The 17,242-nt window shown below is 39.6% G+C and overlaps 3 protein-coding genes across 4 annotated transcripts in view; all 3 read right to left on the bottom strand.

Moving 5' to 3' along the window:
- LOC140146445 (uncharacterized) overlaps nucleotides 1-8,670 on the bottom strand; it is a 30,676-nt gene extending 22,006 nt beyond the window's left edge. The window contains exon 1 of the mRNA XM_072168300.1: nucleotides 8,002-8,670. Within this exon, the coding sequence (XP_072024401.1) occupies nucleotides 8,002-8,442 (441 nt within the window). The 5' untranslated portion in view covers nucleotides 8,443-8,670. The remainder of the gene's footprint in view (nucleotides 1-8,001) is intronic.
- LOC140146448 (uncharacterized) overlaps nucleotides 1-17,242 on the bottom strand; it is a 102,392-nt gene that overhangs the window by 71,054 nt on the left and 14,096 nt on the right. The window lies entirely within an intron of this gene.
- The window catches only part of LOC140146451 (uncharacterized), a 79,516-nt gene continuing 70,940 nt past the window's right edge, over nucleotides 8,667-17,242 (bottom strand). Inside the window, exons 6-11 of the mRNA XM_072168310.1 lie at nucleotides 16,545-16,805; nucleotides 14,848-14,991; nucleotides 12,740-12,841; nucleotides 11,771-11,956; nucleotides 9,961-10,014; nucleotides 8,667-8,935 (exon numbers count right to left, since the gene is read on the bottom strand). Coding sequence (XP_072024411.1) covers nucleotides 8,667-8,935; nucleotides 9,961-10,014; nucleotides 11,771-11,956; nucleotides 12,740-12,841; nucleotides 14,848-14,968 — 732 coding nt within the window. The 5' untranslated portion in view covers nucleotides 14,969-14,991; nucleotides 16,545-16,805. The remainder of the gene's footprint in view (nucleotides 8,936-9,960; nucleotides 10,015-11,770; nucleotides 11,957-12,739; nucleotides 12,842-14,847; nucleotides 14,992-16,544; nucleotides 16,806-17,242) is intronic.

Raw genomic sequence — 17,242 nt, 5'->3', positions numbered from 1 at the left:
ACCTTCTCAAATTTTTATTAGCTAAGTAAAACATAGCGCAGTAACGGTATGTTCACACATGATTTGCAGTCACCCAATGTATATGTGGTATATTTTTATTTGGGGTCAAATCTCATTAAGAGGTCACTTCCGGTATAAAACGAAATACCTTTAAAATGCATCTTCTTCCACAGATTCTGTAGGACAGTGACGCCACTTGCACACATGCATTGTTATTATCCAGTGTCTATGGGGTGTACACAGATTTGGGGTCAAAGGTCATTAAGGGGTCACTTCCGGTATAAAACGAAAATCTTTAAAATGCTTCTTCTTCCACTAATTACGTAGGACAGTGACGCCACTTGCACACATGCATTTTTATAACACAGTGTCTATATGGTGTACACACATTTGGGGTCAAAGGTCAGTAAGGGGTTACTTCCGGTATAAAACGATATACCTTCAAATTGATCCCTTCTGCCACAAAAAGCATAGCAAAGTGATGCCACGTGGACACGTGCATTGACATTAACCAATGTCTATGGGGTTTTCATATATTTTGGGGTCAAAGGTGATTAAGGGGTCACAACACGGCTGTGTTCGTGGTCTTAGACCACAGCTAAGTCTAGTTCTTTCTTCTTTCTTTCTGTCAACCATTACATTTGCTCTAGCACTCACATGCTTACATCTATTTTGACCTAACTTGGTCACAATGATCATTGACTGTGCCCCTACATGTCACATGAAACTTGTGGGGTCAAAGGTCACGTAGGGGTCATAGGGTTCAAAAACGTGATTTCAACTAAAAATGCATCTTCTCCCACAACTTACGTAGGACAGTGACGCCACTAGCACACATGCATTGTTATCATCCAGTGTCTATATGGTGTACACAGATTTGGGGTCAAAGGTCATTAAGGGGTCACTTCCGGTATAAAACGAAATACTTATAAAATGCATCTTCTTCCACAAATTACGTAGGACAGTGATACCACTTGCACACATATTTGGGGTCAAAGGTCATTAAGGGGTCACTTCCGGTATAAAACGAAATACCTTCAAAATTTTTGTATTAGCTCCCACAAATTACGAAGGACAGTGACGGTATGTTCATATATGAATTGTGGTTATATTTTTTTATTTTGGGTCAAAGGTCATCAAGGGGTCACTTCCGGTCTGAGACGAAAAACCTTCAAAATGCCCCTTCTGCCACAAGTAACATGGCATAGTGATGCCACATGCAAATGTACATTGACACTAGCCAATGTCTATGGGACTTTCATATATTTTGGGGTCAAAGGTCAATAAGGGGTCACAACACGGCTGTGTTCGTGGTCTTAGACCACAGCTAAGTCTAGTTCTTTACACAGCCGTGACTGTGTCTTTTTTCTTACAGGTTCTTTCTTTCTTTCTTCTTCTTTCTTCTGTCAACCATTACATTTGCTCTAGCACTCACATGCTTACATCGATTTTGACCTAACTTGGTCACAATGATCACTGACCGTGCCCCTACATGTCACATGAAACTTGTGGGGTCAAAGGTCATGCAGGGGTCAGGGGTCAAAAACGTGATTTCAACTAAAATGCATCTTCTCCCACAACTTACGTTGGACAGTGACCCCACGTGCACACATGTATTGTTATTACCCAGTGTCTATGTGGTGTACACATATTTGGGGTCAAAGGTCATTAAGGGGTCACTTCCGGTATAAAACGAAAAACCTTCAAACATTTTTATTAGCTAAGTAAACCATAGCACAGTAACGGTATGTTCACATATGATCTGCAGTCACCCAATGTATATGTGGTATTTTTTTTATTTGGGGTCAAAGCTCATTAAGGGGTCACTTCCGGTATAAAATAAATACCTTTAAAATGCATCTTCTTCCACAAATTATGTGGGACAGAGACGCCACTTGCACACATGCATTTTTATTACCCAGTGTCTATGGGGTGTACACAGATTTGGGGTCAAAGGTCATTAAGGGATCACTTCCGGTATAAAACGAAATACCTTCAAAAAATTTTATTAGCTAAGTAAAACATGGGACAGTAACGGTATGTTCACACATGATCTGCAGTCACCCAATGTATATGTGGTATTTTTTTTATTTGGGGTCAAATCTCATTTAGAGGTCACTTCCGGTATAAAACGAAATACCTTTAAAATGCATCTTCTTCCACAGATTCTGTAGGACAGTGACGCCACTTGCACACATGCATTGCTATTACCCAGTGTCTATGGGGTGTACACAGATTTGGGGTCAAAGGTCATTAAGGGGTCACTTCCGGTATAAAACGAAAAACCTTCAAAAATTTTTATTTGCTAAGAAAAACATAGGACAGTAACAGTATGTTCACACATGAATTGTGTTTACCCAATTCATATGTGGTATTTTTTTATTTGGTGTCAAATGTCATTGAGGGGTCACTTCCGGTCTGAGACGAAAAACCTTCAAAATGCCCCTTCTGCCACAAGTAACATGGCAAAGTGATGCTACATGCACATACATTGACATTAGCCAATGTCTATGGGGTTTTCATATATTTTGAGGTCAAAGGTCATTAAGGGGTAACAACACGGCTGTGTTCGTGGTCTTAGACCACAGCTAAGTCTAGTTACACAGCCGTGACGTTAGTCACGGCTGTGTCTTTTTTCTTACAGGTTCTTTCTTCTTCTTCTGTCAACCTTTACATTTGCTCTAGCACTCACATGCTTACATCGATTTTGACCCATCTTGGTCACAATGATCATTGACTGTGCCCCTACATGTCACATGAAACTCGTGGGGTCAAAGGTCACGCAGAGGTCATAGGGGTCAAAAACGTGATTTCAACTAAAAATGCATCTTCTCCCACAACTTACGTATGAGAGCGACGCCACTTGCACACATGAATTGTTATTAACCAGTGTCTATGTGGTGTACACAGATTTGGGGTCAAAGGTCATTAAGGGGCCACTTCCGGTATAAAACGAAATACCTTCCAAAATTTTTATTAGCTAAGAGAAACACAGGAGAGTGATGGTATGTTTACACATGAATTGTGTTTACCCAATATATATATGGTATTTTTTTATTTGGGGTCAAAGGTCATTAAGGGGTCATTTCCGGTATAAAACGAAATACCTTTAAAATGCATCTTCTCCCACAAATAATGTAGGACAATGATGCCACCTGCACACATGCATTGTTATTACCCAGTGTCTATGGGGTGTACACAGATTTGGGGTCAAAGGTCATTAAGGGGTCACTTCCGGTATAAATCGAAATATCTTCAAATTTTTTTATTAGCTAAGAAAAACATAGGAGAGTGATGGTATGCTCACACATGAATTGTGTTTACCCAATGTATGTATGGTATTTTTTATTTGGGGTCAAAGGTCATTAAGGGGTCATTTCCGGTATAGAACGAAATACCTTTAAAATGCATCTTCTCCCACAAATTACGTAGGACAGTGATGCCACTTACACACATGCATTGTTATTACCCAATGTCTATGGGGTGTTGACAGATTTGGGGTCAAAGGTCATTAAGGTGTCACTTCCGGTATAAAACGAAAAAAACTTTATCAGGCAAGAAAAATATAGCACAGAGACGGTACATTCACTCATGAATTGATGTTACTCAGTGTATACGTGGTCTTTTTTTTATTTGGGGTAAAAGGTCATTAAGGGGTCACTTCCGGTCTGAGACAAAAAACCTTCAAAATGCCCCTTCTGCCACAAATAACATGGCAAAGTTATGCCACGTGCACACATACGTTGACATTAGCCAATGTCTATGGGATTTTCATATATTTTGGGGTCAAAGGCCATTAAGGGGTCACAACACGGCTGTGTTCGTGGTCTTAGACCACAGCTAAGTCTAGTTCTTCTTTCTGTCAACCTTTACATTTGCTCTAGCACTCACATGCTTACATCGATTTTGACCTAACTTGGTCACAATGATCATTGACCGTGCCCCTACATGTCACATGAAACTCGTGGGGTCAAAGGTCACGCAGATGTCATACGGGTCAAAAACGTGATTTCAACTAAAAATGCATCTTCTCCCACAGCTTACGTAGGACAGCGGCCCCACTTGCACACATGCATTGTTATTACCCAGTGTCTATGTGGTGTACACAGATTTGGGGTCAAAGGTCATTAAGGGGTCACTTCCGGTATAAAACGAAATACATTCAAAAATTTTTATTAGCTAAACAAAACATAGGCCAGTAACGGTATGCTCACATATGAGTTGCAGTAACCCAGTGTATATGTGATATTTTGTATATGGGGTCAAAGGTCATTAATAAGGGGTCACTTCCGGTATAAAACGAAATACCTTTAAAATGCATCTTCTCCCACAAATTACGTAGGACAGTGACACCACTTGCACACATGCATTGTTATCACCCAGTGTCTATGGGGTGTACACAGATTTGGGGTCAAAGGTCATTAAGGGGTCATTTCCGGTATAAATCGAAATATATTCAAAAAATTTTATTAGCTAAGAAAAACATAGGAGAGTGATGGTATGTTCACACATGAATTGTGTTTACCTAATGTATATATGGTATTTTTTATTTGGGGTCAAAGGTTATTAAGGGGTCATTTCCGGTATAAAATGAAATACTTTTAAAATGCATCTTCTCCCACAAATTACGTAGGACAGTGATGCCACTTGCACACATGCATTGTTATTACCCAGTGTCTATGGGGTGTACACAGATTTGGGGTCAAAGGTCATTAAGGGGTCACTTCCGGTAAAAAATGAAATACCTTCAAACAATTTTATTAGCTAAGGAAAACATAGCACAGTAGCGGTATGTTCACACATGAATTGTGGTTAGCCAGTGTATATGGGATATTTTTTTCATTTGGGGTTCAAAGGTCATAAAGGGGTCACTTTCGGTCTGAGACGAAAAACCTTAAAAATGCCCCTTCTGCGACAAATAACATGTCAAAGTGATGCCACATGCACACAGGCATTGACATTAGCCAATGCCTATGGGGTTTTCATATATTTTGGGGTCAAAGGTCATTAAGGGGTCACAACACGGCTGTGTTCGTGGTCTTAGACCACAGCTAAGTCTAGTTCTACCTTACATTACATGAACATCGGGTAAATACACGGCCCCTTGAGAAGTTTGAGCGAAATCCATTCATAACTTGATATTTAAATCGGGGGAAGGAACTTGAAAAAACCCACATTTTATCAGCTAAAACGGAGCCATTTGACCACTAGGTTTTTGTGAAATCAGTGCTTCCGTGGTGTTTCCATATTGATGCGCCGCGCATGCAGATAAGCGTCGCGTATTTGTGCGTTAACAAATTGCGCGATACGCAACGCGATGCGTTGTTGCGCGCGTGTACCCTGGCTGGTACAACAAAGATTTTTTTCTTTTTCAATTTCAAACACGAGTGGAATAGTGAAATAAAATCCTTAAAATATTGCAGTTGGAGTTTACAAATCTGGATTTTCATTCCTTGTATTTATAAAAACATAACAAAGTATAAACATATCAAAAAAACTCAATTTCGCGAAAGAAACAATGTCTATAGTACACAGCCGCGTTAAATGATGTATTATGCACTTACAAAGCCGTAAAATAAGTTTCAACTTCTGAAAAATCTTTTTCAACAAGTTATAACTGAAAGTTTACAAAATAAAAAGAAATTTGAAAAATCTTCAAAAAAGGAGGGCGCGGACAAGAAACATGTATTTTTTTTACTCGGCCTAATGCGGGGCCTAATGTTGAGTGCCCACCCGGGATGCACATCGTGTAGCATCTACGCGTTCGACTATTAAATATTTCCATCGTAAAAATAAAACGCCACGGTGTGCCGTTCCTGTTGCCGTCCCTATTTGACAGGGGGAAACGGGGCCCGATCACTTTTATTTCTAATTTTGCCTGTATTTAAAATAGCTAATGTCCGAGCGATGTAGGCCTACTCTTCCCCATGCAAAAAAACTGAGGACGCAAATTTGGCTTTGCTCCCCCTAAAATGCTGGCTTTGCGCAAATGCGTCGATACCCATGTGTGCCGTCTCTATTAGGTGTAATAGGGCTGTGCAATAATTATGAGCACCCCCCTCCGTTTACACCAAACAATTTCCAAACGGCTCGCCAAAAATAGCTTGCCCCCTCTCGGCCCGCCAAAATTTCTTTGCCCCCCCCTTGAACCTGCCAAATTTTTGGGATCCCAAATTGCAAACCTTAAATGGTCTAGATGTATGTTGCGAGCAGGAAAATGTGCATATTTAAGCATTTCCGTACTGTTTTCCTAACCTTTTTAGAGCGTTTTATTAAAAAGGCGCCCCATGAATGCGTGCCAAAAATCGCTTGCCCCCCTCTCGGCTTGCCAAAAATTGCTTGCCCCCCCTTTCGGCTTGCCAAAAATTTCTTGCCCCCCTATTTTACCCTCCCCCAGGGCTCATAATTATTGCACATGCAGCCCCTTATGATCACTTCTAATTTTGCCTGCATACGTATACCAGCTCGAAACACGCGTACAGCTTTTTGTGTTTGCCAAGTTTTCCTAGGGTATCTGGCAAACGGGGATCCGAAAAAATGTGTCACGTGTTTACAAAACGAAGACGCGCCCCGTTTTTTGTAAACGCAGACATGACCCTGTTTTTCCTGCCACGTTTTTCAGACACCCAACCACACCGTGGGTGGTATAAAACACGTATACCGGTAATATGGTTAGGTTATTTTTTCTGTTCCAGCTTGTCTTGTCCTTTGCCAAAAGTCGTCTTCATTTTGTCCCTGAAAATGTCTGTGGCTCTGCACCAACCCCTTCCCTTCTCCCGCTTTCTACGCCGCTGTGTTTGAGAAAAAAAAGGGGTGGGGTGGGGGCTGACAATCAAAGTCAAATCCCGCGCGGTGGGTGGGGGAAGGTAGTAAAACTAGAAAGGAAAGGAAAAAGAAGATCGTGATGATGGAAAATAAAAGCACCGGATGACCAATATGATATTAACTTGACCTCTAATCATAAGGAACAAAAAATGAAAATGTTAACCTTTTGTCCCGGCTTTTTGTATTGAAGATATACATGAAGTTTTCCAAAAGACTTTAAGAAATTAGGTCTTCAACGAGGTAATTTCAGGTTCGGAGGTAATTTGAACCAAGTAGGCCTCTAAGTAAAGATATTCGTGAAACTTAGAGTGTTTAAGGGGAAACACTCAATAAACTTCATGAAACTTCATGTGTATACGTATCTTTAATACGCGAAAGGTCAATGATGGTCGGCTTTTCCTCCCAGCTACATATACACTTTAAGTAGGCTCCTACATAGCATTAGATTGATAAAGTATATAGGCCTACTTCCAGCGTCAATTTTTAATAATTTGCCATAAATTTGTATTACATCACGAATTTCAAAATATCAAAATTATTTGATATCAGAAGGACATTCCTCGTATTCAGATACAATTGGTGTGTCTGATAATTATGCTCTCAGGTTCCACAAAAATACCCCATCAGAATTTTTTTTAGTTTATTTGATTTAGTGGTCTGCGTATACCGTAATATCATTTCAAAAACCAAATTGAACAAGAAATGCACATAGAGGCGTTATATTGTTGGATTTTCAATAAACTTGCAGAAATGATGAGCAATAAATACAAATTTAATAAGGTCATTTCAAGGTCACATAAGCAGGACCGGATTTACCCTTTTTGGAGCCCTGGGCCAGGTCAGAATTTGGAGCCCCCAACCTCACCGTGAAGAAGGCATGTGAACTCAGTAGCCATGCACGTATTGGTTTAGAGGGTGACGAGTATATTTTGTTCCGATTTTACTTCATTTCAATTTATAACTATTCTGAATTCTGCTACGTAATGGGCTAGTGCGCATGAAGCGCGGAATTTTTTTTGCAATAATACCATATTTTGGTCCAAAACATGGTGTTTTGGGGTTACAAAGGAACGTGCACAGGGCAATTTTGGGGGCCCCCAAATGGTAAATTCGGCTCTGCACATAAGTCATTCACTTTCAATTTCCAGAGGAAATTATGAATATAAATGTACTTACCACACTGGCGGGAGAAGAAAGCTTGCTTTTACCCAGCATGGAAAGAACTGAATGGTACAATTCTCCCAATCTGTTGGGAATTTTACTCCCGGGACTTCCTTCGAAGAGGCTGCACACTAAAATAACCAGCATTGGGGTACTAAGGTCAATGACAATCTCATTTCTTTGTATATACTTTGACAGACGTTTGCCCAACTTGGATAGACCAGGTGCTGCAAGTTCATCTTTGGAGCGGTTGAAATAATTTTCAACAAGGTCGAGTACATCAGACTTGCTTAATGGTTTTAGCTGAAGCCTTTTATACACCGAGCCGTATTGGTTGATTATTTCACCTTCCCGCCATGGTCTTGTTGTGACGAGAACGCGACATCCTCTAAGATGCTTGTACCTAATGACTTCTACAATGTTTCCATTGTTTTGCTTCTTCGCCAAGATATCCATCTCTGTTTCATCAAACGAATCCAAGACAATCAAACAAGATTCCTTGCATTCGCTGATGATCTGGCGCAGAGTGTCATTATCGATGGCAATACTAGTACTCAGCAACTGTTCTCGAATTGCATCTTCTAGATTGGTTGTATGATCTATCAACCCCAACTGAAGGATGAATAAGAGTTTAGTATGCTTAATTGCAGATAATGGGTTTTTCTTGCACCAGTCGTATGCTATCTTGGCACAAAAACGGACTTCCCTCGTCCCGGATCGCCTACTAAAAGAAATCGACGGCCATCCTGGTTTCTTTTCAGGATATCCGCATAAGATTTCATACGCTCTTTAATTGTAAACTCTCCGGGCAAGGTATCGTCAATTGTCATTGGTACATAGATGTCATCTAGGTCCATCCATTCGTTACGCTTCCAGGGGCAAATTCGCTTCTTACAATAATTGCTCTCGTATGTTTCTTTCAAGTCTTCGGCTATTCTTTGTATCAAATCTAAAGTGCAAAAAAATAAAATAAAAATAGAAATAAGTACAATATACCGCTACATATTTATCAAAAATGATGAACACAGTGACTGTTTATAAGTACCATTGTTTTGGGTTATAGGCTTTAATAGAAAGAAGTGAGAGAAATGAGGGAGACAGGGAGGGGCGTATCCAGATTTTTGAAAGACGGGGATACATGTACTCGAAAAAATGTCTGAGTCGTTTTGCTCGCCAAAAATTTTCGACAAAGACGACTTTGGTCATTTTGGGAGCAGCCCGAGTGGGTACCCCACTGGGAGTCGGTTTTGGTTATCCTTTCCTGGTCTGATAACAAGAAAAAGTCCTACTCGTCGGACTTCAGGAGAGGGAGAGCCGGAGGGAGATGTATTGCTGACCTGAGAGCTGATATATTTCTAATATCAATCAATAAAAACTTTTTATTACGACTTAATTTGGTAGCGAAGCAATGTCACAAGGGTATTTGAATGGATTGGAGAAGGTCGGAAGGTTAGTGTTTGAGCGTTAAAATATGTGCTCATCTGGAATGTTAACGTTATTCGACTCTAATTCATTGCGCCTAAAACAAATATTGCATATAACTACATATAAATTGATCTGAAATATTTCTAATACACGTTCTATATGTTTACTCTCGTCCTCATATAAGAAGTCAATTACTGACATTATTTTATTAGGAATTAAGTTGTTAGCAAAGCTATCGAGGCCGGTCGAGTGCAGATCCGTCGGAACACGCTTTTCAATACGGAACCCTAACCCTCTAACCCAGTAATCCTAACCTCATCGTGAGATCATCCAAGCAGCAAAGTTCATTTCCCATTGAAAAAGCGTTATCCGACGGATCTGCAGTCGACCATTCTGTATCACAAGCTCAAACTCTTTAACCCTTCTTAATATCGAATGGCATAGGACGGCGCTAGTCGAAAACGTTGGTCGAATAGCGTGAAATAATATTCCAGATGAGCCCATATAATAAGGAGTATTATTTTCATATTTTCACAGGGAATCACTTACCGTCATGTTTGTGGGATGATAGAGGCGCGTGTGGGCGTGGCACCTGTTGTGTTGCTGTGTATAAATAATAGAAAGACCATCGCATTAATTCCACTTTGCAAAATAAAATGAACCATTTTACATGTTTTAGCTAGTACCACCAGACCCCGGGCACCAGACCTGATCACATGGGCCGCTTTTGTATGTTATTCTGGGCACGTCTCCGATAATAATATCTCTAATATCAGCTGAATATAAGGCTGGACTAAAGATGGGACGCAGTCTGGGTCACAGAGTGCCCCCTGACAAAAAAAGTGCTCCTCATCATCCCGATACAGTCTCTATGTATTGTATGATGCAACTGTAATTTTTTCGTCTGTGCCCGGAAATTTTAAAGCTGGCTACACCCCTGTCAAAAATTTCCATCCTGATAATGGGCGAAAATAGTGTAAAATACCAAATTTTTGCGCGCTACGTGCGCACATCATCCCAATAAAGCCTTCTTTTAGAAGCTCGAAGACATACAGCCTTAATGTGATGCAACTGTAATTTTATATTGCCCCCCCCCCCCGACCAAAAAAGCTGGCTATACGCCCCTGTCAAAAATAAATTATAATTATCCTGTAGACCTATTAGATCCAGATCTGCATCAGATCCATTGATCATAGCAGCAGCAGTAAAAATAAAAGCAAGTTTTCACGAGACCCCCCCCGGTTCATCGCCGCGGCACGTCGCGTACTAGGCCTAAATATTATGTGGGACACGTGCATGCCACCCGGGGATATCAGGCTCTAACCCTATTCCCAGCAAACACAAAAACGTTTTTATAATGTTTTAAACACGTTATATTCGGGGTTTTGGTTGGGATAAAAACGTTTATAACATTAAATGGTGGGTATTATAAAGGTCATGAAAACGTTTTGAAATGTTTTGTATGAAAACACACTGCAACAATATTTCTTAAATGTCTTCAATATGTAACATTTTTTTACGAAATATTTTGTCATATGGAAAGGTTTCTCTTATAAACCATCATACGCACAGTTTCCACCTCGATACACCTGAGCACACATTTTCGTCAGAGCTCTCAAGCAAGCAGTGAATTATCTCCACACAGTCTTTGATTACACTACACGGTTAAGTCCCGGGTTAAGTGCATAGCATCGTAAGAGCTATGGAACTTCTAGCTGAAAAATGGGCCTCTTTGATTGGTTTTTGTCAAAACCTCAAGTGTTCTCTTCATCCAATCAGAATTTTATATCAAACGAAAGCTAACACTTCCCCCTAAAAACACTTTTCGTCACTAGGTCAACAGTTAACGCAATTCAATGTTTAAGCAAGGCGAATGTGGTAAATCTGTTGAAAACTACCTATCCAAGCACAAAATGTAGGTTTGAAAGTCAAAACCTCAAGTGTTCTTTACAATATTTTTCAAATTTTATGTCATTAAATGAAAAAGCACACTTATATTGTTCATATACTAGAGTCCCTAGAATGAGCAATGGCCAGCTCTCTTTAAATTGCAAATCTTGAGCAAAAAGCTACTATTTTCGCCTATTTTGTCATACGGTTGTAAATTCAATGAACTATGACTTTGCTAAAGAGCGCTTACAAATTGATATGCAACACTTAAATAAAATAATGTTAGAATCAACAAATGTTTGTTAACGTTTTATACACTTTATATGTCCTCTATCCCGACATTTAAACGTCCTTTGTTCCAACATTTAAACGTTTTCTGGCAACCTTTTGTTAATGAAGTCGAAAACGTTTAGTGTTTGCTGGGTATCTGATCTATCCTAACGGTTCAGCATAATACAACTGCACTTACCCTTTAAAGAGAGCTTTTCATCAATAGCCTTTTTGATTTCAGGCAGGTTTTGCATCATAGCATCTTCTGTTGTTACATCATAATATATCTCCTTGCAGATCATAATACCTAACCAATCCGAAGGCCTATGAGCATCGAATTTCAAAACGACTAAATCCTTGTTTAGATGGTCTGCATACTGTGCTTCTGTGGGAATAAGTATCGAAATAATAAGTATTATAACTATACAACTAATTAAGTTTTCGTAATGTGGTTGCAATGTTATGAAGCTTTAACGTGTCCCCTGTTTATTGTTTTGCTCCTTGCTTTTGAATTTGATCTGAATGAATCAAGGTCATTTCACATAATAGGTGACATTGTGAGCATAATAAACGGAAATTTGAGGTAAAAAAGTATCTGAGAAAAAAAATCAGATATAATTTGAAGCAACATTATAGTACTATCACGAACAGCATAGACTATTCACCGTAGAAGTGACGTAGTTAATCGGATTAACTTTGACAATATCGCCCTGCACTACAACGTTCACGCGGTACCGATGCATTGAACCATAGATGTCAAAGAAAGGCTGATCACTCGCACACAAGATTAGTATCTTTGAAAAGAGCGGTATTGTTTTCAACTATGTTTGCTGACATACACAGGTGATTAGTGCAATCTGCTTGTAGTGCAGGGCGATCTATTCAAAAATTGTATTCCTCTATTGCTATGGCAGTTAATCCGAATATGACGTCACTTCTACGGCGGATTATAGAGTATAATATACACATGCTATCATAGGATGAACTGCAATTTTGTTATGTTTTGCACCGTCACCGTTTAAACTCTTGTCACAATTTCCATATCATATTATTCTATTTTTAGTGGAAGTTGCCGATTTTTAAATATAAGCCTCTATATTCTGGGAAAAAATTAACAAGATTTTAGATAAAAGTTCCCTAAGCATGTTATTCAGGGCTAATAACATACCTTTTTTACAGTTTTTACTGTGTTGATATTTTTCAGAATAGCACAGTAGAATTACTGAGGATCGCTCTATAGCTGTCGCCATTTTTTCGTCCATGTTGCCTCCTGATGAACAAAAATTTCATAACAAATTCATTATTATTTCGCTACTAAAAACCTTCAATATGCTGCTGCTTCCGCAAATTACATAGTACAACTAGAGCCACTGGGCTGCACGCTGCTGGCACAAATGTCATGCGCACATCTCGAGGTCAAACGTCATAAAAAGATCACTATGGCCGAAAATGCGATTTCTTGTAATTTCCACTAAATTGCAACTCCTTCCACACATTGCATAGCACAATGACGCCACTTGGACATAAGCATCACCTACAGTCAGTGTATAACAGTTCTACTATGAATTGGGTCAAAGTTCATTTAGGGTTATTCCCGGTTATTTCCGGTATGTAGCCAAATACATTCAAAATTCTGCTGCTTCTGCATTATAGAACAATGATGACATTATTTTGGTCTCTAGAATCATTTGCACAGATGTCACGTGAACAACTCTAGGTCAAAAGTCATACAAAGGCCATTATGTCCAAAAATATTATTTCACGTTATGTTCATTAAAAAACAAAGTACCTGCTACTCCTTCAAATTACATTGCACAATGACGTCATCGATTCATAGGCATTGTGGGCTGTAGCTGGCCCAATTGGCTATTACTAAGGTTCACGCTCTTCGAGCGCAATCATGTTTTATTCTTCTGTCAACATAACTAGCCATCGTCACAATATGGTTTGAGCCAGTTTGACCATAGTTGGTTACCATGACCATTGGGTCAGGGCAAATTCCGGTCAAAGGTTATCCACTTTCTGCCAACGGCCAAAAACACGATTTTCACTAAAATGCTATTCCTTCCACATATTACATAGCGCCGTGCTGTCGTCACTTGCACACATGCATAGGTTATAGCCAGTGTCTGAAAGTTGTACACAGAATTGGGGTCAAAGGTCATTTAGGAGTCATTTCCGGTATGTAGCCCAATACCTGGAACAATGGGCTAGTGTCACAAATTTCATGTGAACTACTAGAGGTCAAAAGTCATACAAAGGTCGCTATGACCGAAAATGTGATTTCTTGTGATTTTCACTAAAAATACTACTCCGTCCACACATTATAGCAAAATAATATCACTTGTACATGCACATGTATCCGCTATAGCCAATGTCTAAACAATGTACAAAGTAATGGGGTCAAAGGTTATTTAAGGATCATTTCTGGTATGTAACTAAATACTTTTAAAATACTGCTGTTTCCGCAAATTACATAGTATAATGATGTCACTTTAGTCCCTAGAACCATTGACTGGTGGCACGAATGTCACGTGAACAACTCGAGGTTAAAGGTCAAACTAAGGTCACTATGGCCGAAAATGGAATTTTCTGTGATTTTCACTAATGCTACTCCTTCCGCATATTACACGGCACAATGACATCACTTATACATATGCATCGCCTATAGCCAGTATCTAAAAGTTGTACAAAGAATTGGGGTCAAAATGCTGCTGCTTTTTAAAATTATACATACAGTCTGTCCACTTTGAAGTACAAACCAAATCTGTGGCATCGGGGGTCGATGCTTTGCGTCACACGCGAGCGCGACGCGACGCGTAAAGAGCGCGGTACACAAATCGCGCAGCAGTTGGCGCGCCAAAGAAGCATTGCACTGAAATAATTAATATACCTCCAGTTTCCGAGGTCTATTTACTTTGTACTTCTATGTGGACAGACTATAGTACAATGATGTCACTTGGTCACTAGAACCATGTTACTGTTAGTGACACAGATGTCACCATTTCTATGCGATTTTATTATCGGCCAACATTAATACATAATATGGTTGAAAGACAGCAATTACAAATAACTACCAGATAAATAACGAGATACAGAGAAAGTAGAACACTGACTACCCGAGCACTGTCTTGTTCATCACGCGCGTTTTTTGTGTACATGAAAATGAACCATGCCTAAGGGACGACTTCAAAACTCCACTGCCGGTCGAGTTTTGAAGTCGCCGCTAAGCGAGTTGTTAGCGTACCTTTGTAATAACGTTTAAAGTCTACTCACGCATCTTTTGAGCATCCATCCAGACACTAAAACTAGATCTCTCCAATTGCTCCTTCAGTTTCAACATCCGCTTCTGACATGGGAAACCCTCTTCTTCTGGACCCCAACTATATGATATCATGACGTCCCATTGGTCTCTGGCAACTGGTAAATAAAGAAAATAAAACAGAATACATCTGAATATGAGTCTGTGAAAACTGACGGCGAGAGTTGTAACTAGAGCTAGTGTGACTCAAGAGCCACTAATTTCAGGCGGTGGCATCTGTCTTTAATGACCTCTACATGACATTTGACGTCAACCATAATTATCATTATCAATTAGTTGTTTTCCATGTTTAATCCAATTGGACAAACTTTAACATTTGACCTCTAGATGACCTTTGATCTCAGATGACCTCAGATTGACTTGTTTATGTTGCACTCATTTCAAGGATGATTTGCACCAAGTTTAAATCCAATCGGGATAATATTAACATTTGGCCCCATTTGACCTCGAATGACCCAGATTAATTTTTCATGTTCCCCTCATACAAGGATGATTTATACCAAGTTTAAGCCAAATCGGGACAGATAATATTATCACTTGACCCCCATTTGACCTTTGACCTCGGATGACCTCAGTTTGACCTTTTCCGCCTTTCCATCATATCAAGGATGATGTACACCCAGTTTGATATAAAATTGGATCGATTGAGCCCATATTTATTGGTCAAGCTATGAGTTTTAAAATATTGGACGAGACGTAATCGAGTCCAATATTTTAAAACTCATAGCGAGACCAATAAATATTGGGCGTAAAGCATCAAATTTTATCATTATTATGTTTTGGATCCAATATTTTCACACACTTTGATTCGTCTAGTTTAGCACTTGACCTTTGACGACCTCATTGCTTTTTTCATGGTCCCCAAATATATCGGGGGCTATTTGTACCCGGTTTACCTTAATGATACAAAATTTGACCACCCCGGTACTGCCCATGCCCCCATCACCGAGCGAAACAGGTCTCGGTACCTTTACCTGGTCCACTTAAACAGCAAATCCCCCCCAACCGATATCCACTGTCAGATATCTTCTCCAAACCACACCACTAGACAATTTTAGACTTGTCCAGTTTGGCCCACATTAGTGGAAATGGAGCAAAATGATTATTATGATAACTTTTTCCCCGTGTATTGTTAGATCCATTCTCAGGTCCACACTGTTACCATGGTTACAATTTTTGAATTTGTTAAATAGTACCGTAGTATACGTAACCGTAAAACGTTGTCTACAAGCATATATAGTGTTTTTGATGAAAGCTAAGTTCATACGAAACTAGTGTAAATATGCCAGTACAAAATATTGGTCTTACAATAATACTTGCTCGTATATGCTTGGATCTGTCATTTATTTGCTCAAACTCCATAATGACACCGGGATTAATTTAGCTTTCATCAGAAGCACTCTATATGCTTGTAGACGAGGTTTTACGGTATGTGCATGAACGCAAAGATACACAAACGATAAACGCCTCAAAATCGCGTTCACGTGCATTTCTTAAACAAAACGCGGTTATTAAGTTTCCCACATCCTAGCCGCATCTTCGACGGACCTGGAGAAGTGAGAGAAAGGTAAGCATGGTAAGGAGAGAAGAAGCCGGGGAACGAGCAAAGGAACGAAAATATGTCTTCAACCTCTTTCTTAAAACTCCTCACCTGGTTTTGGCTTCACCAGAGGTTTTGGCTTCACTGTTGGTTTCGGCTTAACCTGGGGTTTCGGCTTCACTTGAGGTTTTGGCTTAACCTGGGGTTTCGACTGAACTTGGGGTTTCTGCTCAGCTTGGGGTTCTGGCTCAATCTGGGGTTCTGGCTTAACCTGAGGCTTGACAGACTTTAGCACTTCAGCTTGCTCAGACTTTCCATCTGGTTTGGTTGGTTGTTGCTCTTGTTGGTGGAGTCCACCTGAATCAACTGTATCTGAAATAAACACAATGCGGAAAATACTTGCATTTAAATCAGACGACAGTGCGGTAATACTTGCACTTTAAGAATAAGGGTTAAGTAAGAAAAAAGTAAGATCATACTTGAACGCGTGGCGAACAAAAATGCAGACACTAAACGACAAAGTCATACAGATGCCATTGTACGTTTCAAATGGGCTATGGATATAATACTTAATTGGTAAATTGATTAATTGATTGATTGATTGATTTACCATTTACGTTTCGCAAGATTTTTTTTCCTGTAAGTATAATAATGTTTGGTCTAAGCACTATTATCAAATGCCGTTAACATCTGTGCAGAAATTATTTAAAAATGTTTGTTAAAGTTTGCTCACCGGTGTTATAGTTGTGTTTGTCTTCTATGGGTTTGACATTCGTTCTGTACAGATCAGGTACACGTTTTTGAGACTT

The sequence above is a fragment of the Amphiura filiformis genome, chromosome 2, assembly GCF_039555335.1.
Source record: "Amphiura filiformis chromosome 2, Afil_fr2py, whole genome shotgun sequence".
NCBI lineage: Eukaryota > Metazoa > Echinodermata > Ophiuroidea > Amphilepidida > Amphiuridae > Amphiura > Amphiura filiformis.
Note: the sequence above shows the minus strand (reverse complement) of the source record. Positions and strands in the feature narration are given on the sequence as shown.